The 12,330-nt window shown below is 51.2% G+C and overlaps 1 protein-coding gene across 6 annotated transcripts; it reads right to left on the bottom strand.

Annotated features, from left to right (window-relative positions):
• Window positions 1-4,621: 4,621 nt before the first annotated feature.
• LOC108494886 (early activation antigen CD69-like) lies at window positions 4,622-11,554 on the bottom strand. 6 transcript variants are annotated; one of them, XM_017809895.1, is made up of 6 exons: window positions 11,456-11,554; window positions 7,162-7,227; window positions 6,625-6,720; window positions 6,344-6,528; window positions 6,036-6,136; window positions 4,622-5,869 (listed from the first exon to the last, which is right to left on the bottom strand). In XM_017809895.1, the coding sequence occupies exons 2-6, from the start codon at window positions 7,193-7,195 to the stop codon at window positions 5,746-5,748; spliced, it is 540 nt and encodes a 179-aa protein (XP_017665384.1). In that variant the 5' UTR covers window positions 7,196-7,227; window positions 11,456-11,554; the 3' UTR covers window positions 4,622-5,745. The 6 variants fall into 6 exon arrangements, with proteins under 6 accessions (XP_017665384.1, XP_017665381.1, XP_017665380.1 ...); XM_017809892.1 differs by lacking the exon at window positions 11,456-11,554 and adding an exon at window positions 7,795-9,262 and having other exon boundaries at window positions 6,625-6,736; XM_017809891.1 differs by lacking the exon at window positions 11,456-11,554 and adding an exon at window positions 7,758-9,253.
• Window positions 11,555-12,330: the final 776 nt, after the last annotated feature.

Raw genomic sequence — 12,330 nt, 5'->3', positions numbered from 1 at the left:
TAAGGCAATCCATCTAAGAGAAGGTCACTCTAAACAAACCTACGTCCTGGGGACCTCACTGCCACTGTCCAAGCTTGCTCGGCCCCGGCAGATGAACCTCAGGATTAAAGGGTGGGCTCAGTTCAGCACACGCTGTGTCTCACCTAAAAACATCCACTGCGCAGGCTCGAAGGGTCAATGACCTCTCCCAAATCTTCGCTCGCGAAGACTCGCCATTATACAAAGTGACCAACTGTCATGAGGAGAACAGGAGCTTAGGACAAGGGTTATCAGAGAGCCCCTCCTGTTGGATCACGGGGTGCAGGCAGGACTGACAGGCTTTCCAAACTACCCAGAGGATCCTGGGAGCAGCTGGATCCAATCCCAGCCCCAGACAAGGTCAGGCATTCATGTCTGAAGGATTGTGGAGCTGGAATTGAGCCTTTATGCAACTCTGTCCCACAGAATTAATTTTGGCAAACCAAATCAATTAGTATAGGGAAAATAAATAATTTATTTCAATTGATAATTGGACTGGGATGTTGGGTTTTGGGATTGACGTGTCAGGCTGGGCTCAGCATTCTTCAACATCAAAAGCAGTGTGACCATGATCCACCTCCATCCATTTCTGACAATGCCACAAGCAGAGGGAACTCAAGCTGTTCCTCTTGTCAGCAGAGACCTCGTTTAGCAAAGCCCAGAGAAAAGCTGTGGCTTCACAACAGGAATTAAAACCCATCTCACAGAATACAGGAACAGTGCAAGCCGGGCTCTTGTAGTGCAGCTGAGGAGGGGTACAGCCACCCTCTCTCTCTGGGATATGGCTCCCAGGGGAGGCTGGCAGGGAGCTCTCCCAGCCCCAGGAACAAGTCCATAAAAAAATAGCAATTCCCAACTCAGGACACTTCAGGGACAGCCAGACAGACTGTCCTGGTATGGACAGGGGTATCCAGAGAGGGGAATGCTCCCTCAACAGGGGAGCACATGGGGTGACAGCTCAGGTTCTGGATGAATGGTATCTGACTCCAGGGAAGTCTGAACACCCGGGAGATGCATCTCCTGCTCTGGCATCCTCCGCTCCTTCTGGAATTGTTCTTCCAAAACAAATACAAAGGCCAGAACTGCTTAGAAGTAAAACTGTTGTCGGATTACAGCAGCTGGTTCTGGGCAACTGCAGGAACAGACAGGTCTGAACAGCAGAGTGGATCCAAACCCGAGCACAATCCCAGCAAATCAAAAGGTCACAATCTAAAAAACATTTACAAAAAGTCCAGGAGTTTCTGCAGGAACAATGAATACACCTGGGAACCTGCAAGACATTAAGGACATGGACCTAGCATGGGGAGAAACTGAGACAAGTTTACTGGGGGTCGCAACCATTTTATAACCAAACACAAAGAGAAAAACATTCCTTATAAGGCAAAAAGTGTGACCGCAGCATCCGATTGGCTGCTAACTGTCACCTAGGGAGACGGCAGTTTTCGGTGCTATGAACTCACTTCTGTAATGAGTTGTTCTGTTCTCTGCAAGGTCTGTTTTTTTCCCGCTCCACAGTCTCCAATCTCGTTGTTGCTTCACCCGACCTCACTGTTCAGCACGGTCCTTTGTTTTGAGAGTTCTCATTCGTGGATGTCACAGGAATCAGAAAACAATTTTCTTCATTTTCACTGAAAGGAGCTTGTCATTGCTTGCTCAGGCAGGCTCCCAGTGTTCTGGTCTTGTGGAGATAAACTCAAAAAGCAACTTTAAGGGTTTTAGATAACAAAGAAAATTTCCCTCCCCCACATCCTGTAGGCAGGAAAACTTAACCAAAAAGTAAGTAAGTAAGTTTTGCTTTTTTCTACCTCGGGATAGGATCTGTCTCCATCCTGTTGCCAAGCAACAAATGACTGCTATTACGTAAGAAGTAATATCTTATCTCTTCTCTTGCAAAGGCAGAGGTTTTGCAAGAGGGGTTTTTTAACTTTTTCTTTAACCTAGAAAATTGCAAAATCCTGGTTTTTGAAAGTTTTACTCTTCCTCCACTCTGAGACAGGGGTAAAAAACACGAAAATCCATTTTCCCCCAGACTCGAGGGATGGATACTTTTGTGAAGGGCTTTCTGCTAACAAGAGAGGCTGTATTTAGTTGTTGCTCCACTAATGGCTGTAAATGCAGTAACCATTGTTTCATCCAGAGAGGACTATTTGTTTCTTGGGTTACCTGTGGATTTAGCTGCCAAAAGAGTAGCTTTCAGGAAAAATCTTCTGTTAACTGATTCTCCCCCTGACTGAAGCAGTCTCTGCTCTACAGAATGAGTGATTTCGGTGGGACTAATGGAAATAGAGTTAATGCCTGGGCTGTTGATGGCTATGATGTCTCTACTTTGCTTCGGCGACATCAGTTTAGGAATACTTGCTAAACAGGTTTGAGTGTTTTTTAAGGGCCATTGTGAGGCAGAGACGTCTGTTCTGCTGTTAAAAATGTTTGCTATTTTTGTTTTTGCCTCCCATTTTTGCTGTTTAATATGGGTAAAGGGCATTCTCTGCGTGTTTGTGTCCGGAATAGAATTGGAGGTGTGCACTGCTATCTGTTATTTGCTGCAGCCCAGCGCGGCACGTCCTCCGGGCTTGCACCGTGTCAGAGACTTGTTTACCTTGCCTCATCAAAGCATCTGCAGTAACGGTTTGCAAAGGGTTACGTGTTTCTGCAGCCGAATTTGCAATCGCTTGTTTCTTTGCTAATTGATTCTGCCTCGACCCCCACATTGTGTACTGAATATCGGTCATTATTAAACGAAATAGTGTTTTGAAATCGTGAGGGGCAAACATCTGACTCGCCCCCCCCCCCAATCTGCATCCATTCCCCCTGGCAACAAAAAAGCCCTTTTTAAAGTAAAAGATGACCTGCCGATTAGCAAAGCTGCTTTTTTTGTGCCTCAAAGGGCTACATGTAGCGGCCCATAGCTGCGTGGTCGCTGTTTCTCGCAGCGTTATCTCTGTGTTGCTAGCCGTGCTGACTGTGCTGGCGAGCTGTTCGCAACTTCCCAATCGGAACTCCCGCAGCACGAAACAGAGCGCTGCCAGCGTCGATAGTGCAGTTAATATATGCCCTTCCCAGCACCGATAATCCTAGCAGTCTCGGCTCGCGTCCCCTGCGCTCTCCAGACTTTCTCGTCTTCGCATTGGAATAGTAGCGGTAACCATGCCAACCGCGTCCCCCCCACCCCCCGCTGAAGAATCTAAAACCTCCCGTCCCTCTGTCAGCCGTCCCATCCTGCCAAGTCTGAGCTGCCGCAGCCCGACTAGGGCTCCTGGGGAGCTGTGTCCTCCTTTTTTTCCTCCTCCATCAGGTCGCCTCTGGCGCAGAAGCTCCCCCGAGTCCGGCGGCGGCTGCGTTCCCCCCCCCGCGCAGATCCCGGTCAGACGAAAACAGACCCGGAAAAACCTCCAAAGCTACCACGTTTACCGCGCGCCCTTCGCCCCCCCCCCCCGCACTCGCGACCACGTGTTCTGAAAGTCAGGAGTCTTTTGCTTATCTATAAATTCTGGGTCCTCCTCGGAGTGCTCCGGAGGCGAAACCGATGCTGCAGCGGCAGCACTGCGTAACCGGCGCTTGCGGAGACGGGGAGGCGAGGCCGGTCGCGCCGCGGGGTCCGCGAGTGGCGCTCGGAACGCGACCTCAGCTGCGACGCGGGTCGCGGCGAGGCGCGGGGCCGGGGCGGCACAACGGGGTGCTGCTCGTGCTGCGACGGCGTCTTGGAACCAGCACTGCTCCTGCGCAACCTGGGAATGGGGCAAAACCCAACCTGTGCCCCCCTCCACCTCACGCTGGTTCGGAGTTTGGGACGGGAACTTGATCCAATAGTGTGGAAAAGTTCCATGTTCACCTCCCAAGGGACCTGAGTCTTCCTGGGCTTCAGAGTAATTCTAGAGCTAACGTGGTGACAGACATCAGCTCAGCTCAGTTAATATATGCCAGCACTTATGCCCAGCCTCCTCCTGCCTCCTCCAGCCTGCCCAGCCAACACACTCTGTCCCCAAAGCAGCACGCTTCTGCCTTGAACTGTGAGCCTGGAGAACAGCCCTTGGCATGGGGTTGGAGCCATCGCCACTGCTGGGAAGAAAAAACCGACACAGAGCTGCCACAGGGCCATGAGGGCTGTTCTGCAGGAACAGCTCAGCTGGGCTGGGATGGGGCTGATGATCCTCAGCCATTGCCTTTCCCCAGCCCAGGCCCACAATTCTGGGCCACACAGTTCCCCAGCAGTGCCAGGGCTTGGGGCAGAAGCTTTGTCATAGCATCCTTGTGCAGCGTCACCTTCCAACAGCCCCGGCCCAAGAGCGGGTGTGGTGGTGGCGCAGGGGCTCTGTGACCAGGGGGGTTTGTGCCCAGGGGTCCCGCCACCCACCACCTCCTCCAGCACCCATGGGACACGGGCCCTTCCCCAAGCCCTGCCTGGGACAGCTGTGAAGGAGGCTGAGACCCTTAGCCCACTCAAGAGCCAGCAAACTATAGGGAACATCATCCCAGAGGAAAATGTGGGATGGGACTGATCCCTCACATTTAAATTTAAAAAGCAACATTTTTTCAGATCCGAGCCAATGATGCCAATTTGTTTTGCCAGGGGAGGAGTGTCAGCACAAGGCAGACAGACATCAACTTTAAAGAACAAGTGTGCAAATTTACTATTATGCAAAACAACAAAGAATTACAAAAGAAGCAAGGAATTACAAAAGAGAAGCTCAGTAATGCATCTAATCATTACTACAAAGAAATTCTGTAGTGATTAAGAGAGAGATACATCATTAGTTGCCCCTTTAATACATTACCTGTAATATCAGATGGGGAGGCCCCGATCCCAGCTGGAGAACCGCTCCCAGGAATTGGGAAATCCTACTCAGTGTGTCCACTCGTAGGTGAGGTCCCTGTCTTTGCTGTGAAAGGGTCCAGCTTTTATATTGTTAAACAAACAATCTTACATCACTACTTAGTACAGAAAAACATCTGGCTTACTTATCTCCTTGGGTTTCACCCAAAACCTGACCAGGACTCAGAGGAAAATCAAGGTAGTTAGTTTTGACCCTCTACTGCCAAACAAGGCCAGATATCCACTTCCAAGGCCTTGACTGGTCTCTAAATACAGAAAGAAAGAACAAATGTTCACTAATAAGCAGATAGAAATATATTGTACTAACAACCATACATGTTTACACAGGTGTACTCTTATCATAGTACGTATTTTATTAATGATTATACATAATTTTGGCTAATAAGCAGATACATGGCTAAATATAACATTAGGTTGGAAGGTTCATCTAAAGGTCAACCCTGGCTCAGGCCTTGTTTGCTTCACCATAGCAGCTCTCAGAGTGTTTTGCTTTGCATGGTAGCTAGAAGGGCATTTAATAATACAGCAGTGTTTTGGCTACTGCTGAGCAGGGCTGGCACAGCATCAGCACTGTAACATTCCTTTGCCAATCGAGAGCAAGATTCTGGGAGGGGACACAACCAGGCCAGCTGACCCAAACTGACCAAAAGGATATTCTAGATTATATGACATCAGCTCAGATATAAAAGGTAAGGAAAGGAGCAGGAAGAGGGGCATTCGTTGTTTCCAATGGCTGCTTGCTAAGAAACCATTATAAACTGCTGAAGCCCTGCTGCTTCCCAGGATGTGGCCGGACATCACTGCTGATGGGAAGTGGAGAATAAACGTTATTTTCCTCTTCACTGGGGGAAGAGGAAAAACTGTGAGTGCCCAGCATGGAGAAGGTTCTTTCTCCATCACCTCTGTGCCAGGTGAGTTTGGGGTTTGCTGCAGAGATATGGCTGCTGATTTGAGCAGTTCCCACTCCTGAGTTTACCATCACCTAGGTACACGCACTCTCCATCGCCAAGGACAGGGACCCTGCAACAAGGAGCAGAGACAGAGCTGGCACAGGACAGGTTGTCCCCCCTGTCCCCTCCAGCAGCAGCAGGAGACAAGCACTGCCCATGAGGGACTGTACCAGTAGCCTTGTCCCCCCCAGGCCCTGTCCGTCCCCCCAGCCCCTGCCTGGCTCCCCAGGACTCACGAGGAGTTGTAGCTGCTGCCGTCCCCCCACTGCAGCTGCTCACCCCGTCTCCGCAGCCCGAGCCAGTAATTGATGTCACCCCTGAGGAGGAAGAGGAGGCCCTGGACGGAAGAGTGGAGCCGGCAGTGGGAGCTGCCCCAGCCCCTCGAGGGGACCCTCCTGGGGCTCCTTCCCTGCAAGGCCCCAGAGCGGGACTGCACCCCTGGCCCTGCAAGCACTGACCCTGGGGGCTGTAGGGCTCTACCCAACTCAGGAACCCCCCCAGCCTCCCCTCCGTTGCCCTGCACCCCCCACAGCCCCTCACTCACCATTTCCTCATTCTTGAGAACGGCCAGGGAGGCCCCGAGCTTGGAGCACCAATCCTGGCCCTGCTCCCAGGTCCCCATATCTGTCGAGAGGCAGGAGCAGATCCTGCGGTACCCGACCCAGTCCCAGGGACAGGACAGCAACTGTGAAGCTGCAGGCACAACTGGAACCTGTCCACTGCATCTTGCTGGAGAGAGAAAGGGAGAATGTCTGAGGATTCCCCTCCACAGGGAGCAGGGACTCCACGCTGTGCAGAAGGGCTGGGCTGAGGTTCCTCCCTTACCTCCCAGCACAACCACGGCCACTGCCAAAGGCAGGGTCAGGAGCAGGAACAGAACCATTTCATGGGTGAGCCTTGGATGGGATACGAACCTATTGCCTGGAGCAGGAAAAAGTTGCTAGCCATGAGGACAGGGCTGTCCTGAGCAGTCCCAGCCCTCACATGCCCCCACCCAACACCGGCTGCCCATGGGAGTGGGAGGGACCCCCAGCCCATGTGCCTCTCACTCAGCTGGCAATGAGAGAGCCAAGGGCCAGGGACACAGGTGAGGGGACACAGGTGAGCGGACAGCCAGGAACACAGCCAGGGACACAGGACATGTGTGAGAGGACAGCCAGGGACACAGGTGAGGGCACAGCCTGTGGCAACAGAGCTGCCCAGAGCTGGGGGCAGCTGGGGGTGTTGGTACTGGCCATTGACGGGGCCGAGCAGAGCACAAGGCCTCTTCCAGACACCTGGAGGATCCTCACACTTGCCAGCCCCGTCCTGCTGGGGTGACACTTCCCCTCCCTACAGACCTCCCCACCTCTCCGTACTCACCCAGACCTCCTCTCGCATTGTTTCCATTCTCCATATTTTGACTCGCCGCAGAGTTAGAAGGGGCGTCTAAGAAGGGAAAGGCAGTTGGGAGACCAGGGACACAGAGTGAGTTCCTTAATTTTGTTGGAGAAATGTGGAAATGGGGTTGCATGATTCCCAGGAATGCCCTGGCAACTCTTCCTGTCTCCACTGACTGTGTCTGTTCTCAGTCCCAGAATAGTTCGGGTTGAATGGGACTTGGAAGCCCATGTCGTCCCACCCCTGCCCCGGGCAGATACACCTCCCACCAGCCCAGGTCACTCCAGGTCTGGTCCCACCTGACCAGTAACTCTGTTGGTGATGGGGCAGCCAAATCAGTCTAACCGAGAAGAACCGGGATGAGCCAGCGCTGCTGCGGCACCGGCTCCTTCCGAGCATGCTGAGGGGTCATTGGGAAGAAGACGACCATGGGCAGCCGCTCCCTCAGCGGCCCCTGGGGAGGGGACACGGGGCAGGACAAGCCTGCCGGACCCTTCTCAGCACCGCAGCCGCAAAGAGGCTCTGGTTGCCTCCACCACTTTTATAGCGGCTGAGGTGTTCGCCCACACCGCTCTGACCAAGGGGGAAATCAGCCGATGGAAGTGGAACGCAGATCCCGTGTCCGTGCGGCGCCGCCTCGGCCGACTCTTCACCCCGGGAACTGAGCCGCGGTCCAGCCGTGGGATCTGCAGCGCTGCACAGTGACCGGCCGGGGAAGCGCATGAGCCGGGCGGGGGTTCCTGGTTACCGCGGAAGTTCCCTCAAGGCCGTGTCCCCGCCAGGATCGGGCGAGCCCCCGCAGGCCCCAAACCAATTGGGGGGACAGCCCCAGAAACCAGAACTTTGGCCTCGGGCGCTTGGAGCTGAACGAGGGGGATAAAGGATCCCCCGGCCCCTCCCCCCTGTGCCCCAGCAGCAGCTCTGCCCCCCCCGAATGGGGTTGTGTCCCCCCCCGGGCTTTGGGGGGTGAGTGCAGAGTAGGCGCTGAGGTGCTGGATGTCTCTTGACCGATGGGGCTGAGAGGGACAAGGAGGTGTCAAACAAGTGGCAAAACCAAATAAATGAATGGTGTGTATCAGGTCCTCCCTGCTGTGCCTTACTCCATCCTTCCCCCGGCCGCAGCCTTTCTGCTAAAGCCCTGTAAGATGCTTTGCCTGGGCCCCTGATCCCATGGCCCCCAGGATAAGGGAGTATCCAGACCCTCCTTGGCAGCTGCGCTGTGACTGAAAGACCCACACAAGGGGGTCTCTGCCACCCCGTGTCACTCAAAGAGCCGCAGCCGGGGCCAGTAGGGGTTTATGGAACTGGACTGAGGGGTTCCTGCTGCCCCATGTCATTAAAAGAGCTGCTCCGAGGGATGGGCAGGGGAAATGCTGGTGGCATGTTTGGGGTAGAACAGAAGGGTTGGGGTCCCATGGGGCAGATCTGAGCTGGGAGGGAAGGGTAGACAGAGACCCATGTGTACCTGATTATCCCAAAATAGCTCAATTAGCCCAAAATATGCCTGAATTCCTCCCAAAGTAACTCTGATCCTTTCCCTAAGATCTCTGAATTCTCCCAAAATAACTGAAACTTCCTCAAACACTTTTGTTTCCTCCACAATACCTTTGATTCCCCCCCAAATACCTCTGAATCCTCCAAAAATACCTGAATTTTCCCAGAAACTTCTGAATTATTCTAAAATATGCCCAAACTCTCCCCAAATACATTTGACCTCTCCCAAACCCTTCTGAATTCTCCCCAGATACCCTGAACTCTCCACAAACATCTCTGAATCCTCTGGAAATACATTAAGTCTCCCAGATACTATGACTTATTCTCTAATACCCTGAACACTCCTCAAATACCTCTGAACTTTCCCCAAATAATCCTGGATTATCCCCAAATACCCCTGAATTGTGCTCAAATCCCCCTGAACTTTCACCATGTTTGCCACATCCCATCTACCCATCCAGAGCTATTTTGGCCTCTGTAACCCCCTGAGGTGTCAGGGGCAAGAGGCACTATGGGAAGCCCTGGCAGGGCACGGTTTGTTCTGAGCTAAAGAGGCATAACAGGGGAGGAGGCAGCAGACAGGACAGAGGGAGGGGACATGAAAAGAGATGGGAGGGAAAGAGAGGGGAAGGAGAAAGATTAAAAAAGATAAAGACAGGGAAAAAGACCAAAACAAAGGAGTAAACAGAGAAAAAGACAAGCTTAAAGAGAGTTTAAATATTAAATAAATACACATGTGTTTGACTGCTCACAGTGATGCTGGGGTTCAGAGATGTAACAAGAAATAATGGTTTTTGCAGCAGAATGTACCACAGAAAATTACTGTCCCTCAATTTAAAGAAACCAGTCAAGTAAGGTGAGGAAACAGTGAAGAAGGGAACTGAAAACAGCTGAGCAGGCAATGCGAGGTTGATGAATAACCAGAGGTATTGTCTTAAACGAATTCATAAGGCAGAGACTCAGAACTTTGGGGCTCCAGACACAGATGGCCACCAGAGACTCCCAATGAAGCCCCTCAGAGCCCTTATAAGGATATGCATATATGCTAACAAGTGTTGGGAAATGTCATGAATATGTAACAGGAATGCGGGAATGAAGAATGAATAATCACGTAATGCTGACAGAGAAGCTGCAGTGGAGATACCTTTGTGTGTACTTTGGGAACTCATTCCCAGGGCACCCAGAGCACTGGAATCATTCCAGTGCATTGTGATAAATGTCTGCCTGCTAAAACAAAAAAATGTATCTTAGAAGTTTCTTTTAAGTGCTGATTTTAGGCAACAACAAAGGGAGTTGAAAGGTTTGAGAGAGGACAGGATCCTGGTAAGGAGTCAGGAGCTGCTGCTGAGAGGGAGGAAACACACTGATGGATCGAAACAGAGTTTGTGCTTTGAGCCCCTTTTCCAAAAACCTGCAGGAGGGAAAGCAGCTGAGTATGGAATAACTGTTCAGTTGAAGTTTCCCATTTGTAGCTCATTGCAAGCTTGTTTTGCCCACAGGAATCCCTGATCTGGTTCCTCCAGTGCCCAACTACCCATGAGCACAATTTGGTTCCCTGTACCCCGAACCAACAGGGGCAGCAGCTTTTGTTCCCTCCTGGGTCTTGTGTAATTTAGCAGCATAAAACACACTAATAAAAACTTACCAAACATTCTCTGATAAAACAATGATATTTCATTGCATAATGCAACACATTGTGCATTGTATTATTACTAGTATGATTATGTATTGTTGCATAATGCATAATTGCAATGATATTTCATTACACTAATAAGGTCTAAAAGCCACATAGGTGGACAGTTCCTTTGTCCATAAATAGACATGGAATAATCGCAAGGAAGTTCCCTCAGGGAACTTACAGGAGGCAATATGGAGGACATGCTTGGATACAGCATTTCCGTTGGAGCTGAACTTTACAATAGAGAAAACAAAAACAGGATGGGCTGGGAAGAGGATTGCTTCCTCATCCAGGAAGGTCCCAAAGTTCGACAGGACAAAGCCCAGAACTGTCCGAACTCTGAGCTGGATCTGAGCCAGAAACCAGTGGGCTGGGGGAGAGAGAAGGCTTTAATATTTTCAAAACTAAAGCATCACGCTTGAGACTACAGAAGTCCCAGTGCACATGTTCAGTTGCCTCATTTCAAGTCAAAATTTCAGTCCCACATTCGTCTCTGCTTCATAGCGATGAATGTAAAAATGCAAAAAAATCCCTTGAAAAGACTGCACGAAGGTTCATGTTGTAAGAGCCCACTTGGTGCAGCCCGAGCTCCTGCCCAAGTTTAATCCCTCCCAAGCTTACTGTGGTTTCCAGCTGGTTTGCTCTAGCTCCCCCAAATCACTAATTCCACTGCACTGAAATAAATCTAATTCCTTTTTATTGTATCGTTATTTGCCTCTTTTCATCATGATTTTCTCAATTCCTTTCATGATGAACAAACCCATCAGCTACACGGGGCTGAAAAAACCCCAACAAAATCACTGAAAAGTGCTTGCAAGGCAAAACAAATTACAAACCATCAAAATCCCACCTCCAGACACTCAAACCAACCCTGTGGTGGCAAAAGCCTCACTAAAACCAGCTGTAAAGTCATGATTTTGGGGTTTTATTCCTCCTTCCCTTCAATATGCCACATTGAATTAATCAGGTGGTTACTTCAGCCCCCCCAAAGACAAGACCATGACCTGGGTGCTCAGCCCTGTCCCAGTCCTGGCATCACTCTGGCCGGTGCTGACTCCATCAGTCCCGAGTTTTATAGCCCAGAAGGTGCTTTTCAGTACTCACCCTCACAGTGGAGCTCACGGAGACTGGGATCAGCTTCCTGGTGCTGCTTAAATATGTGCTTATGGAGACTGGGAGGAGATTTTTGATACTGAGTTTATTATGGTCGCATGCAGGGCACAGGGATAACAACTGGGACCACTGGGGGAGTTCAGGGTGCTTTCCAAAATGTTCCTGGACTTGTCTCTCTTCTACATGGAAAAGAGATAACAACGCTGCAACATCCCTAATGAGGTGGGGTGTCCATCCACAGCCCCAAAAATGTGGGTGATGCTGGACTGTGGCACCTGGTAAATGGTGACTCCCTTCCTCACACAGCCACTTCCTCAGCTGCTGCTGGAAGCAATCCAGGAGCAGCTGAACTCCAGAATGTTCTGTCAGCTGGAGTTGGTCAAGCAGGTTCCCCAGGAGCACGTGCTCCATGTCCTGGCTCAGCATGGGGCTGTCTCCACCTAAAATGAGAACGGGTTTGATCCTTTCCTCCTGGAACGCAGGTGGATTTTCACCCTTTACTCCTGAAATGAGGGTAGGTTTCACCTGAAGTTGTTGCTCTGCCATATTGGGTCATCACTCGGGGATGGAGTGAGGGGCTCCCTGGGAACATGGATCTATGAGGGGACCCGTGGAGTCTTTGCAACAACCATCAGGGTGAAGAGAGGGACCTGCAGCAGATCAGACTCCAAAATCACATCAATCAGCCCCTGCTGGTAGCTTTCTCCTCCTGCCCATCAGGGATTGACACTGCCCAGGAGCTGCTCTCTGCTAGAAATACAGGAGGAATCTGCTCCAGCTCCTGCCTGGAGCTGGGCTGTGATGGATTCAGGAGGGATTTCCCCATTTTGGATGACTCACCTTGTCCCTGCAGCAACCATCTCATG

The sequence above is a fragment of the Lepidothrix coronata genome, unplaced genomic scaffold (genome assembly GCF_001604755.1).
Source record: "Lepidothrix coronata isolate B3197 unplaced genomic scaffold, Lepidothrix_coronata-1.0 Scaffold27, whole genome shotgun sequence".
Classification (NCBI taxonomy): Eukaryota; Metazoa; Chordata; class Aves; order Passeriformes; family Pipridae; genus Lepidothrix; species Lepidothrix coronata.
Note: the sequence above shows the minus strand (reverse complement) of the source record. Positions and strands in the feature narration are given on the sequence as shown.

Coding starts and splice junctions, on each gene's coding strand:
- LOC108494886 (XM_017809891.1), bottom strand. CDS start 7,902: ATGCGCTTCCCCGGCCGGTCACTGTGCAGCGCTGCAGATCCCACGGCT. Junction 6,529..6,624: donor GGCCGTGGTTGTGCTGGGAG/GTAAGGGAGGAA, acceptor TTCTCTCTCCAG/CAAGATGCAGTGGACAGGTT. Junction 6,137..6,343: donor TTCTCAAGAATGAGGAAATG/GTGAGTGAGGGG, acceptor TCTTCCGTCCAG/GGCCTCCTCTTCCTCCTCAG.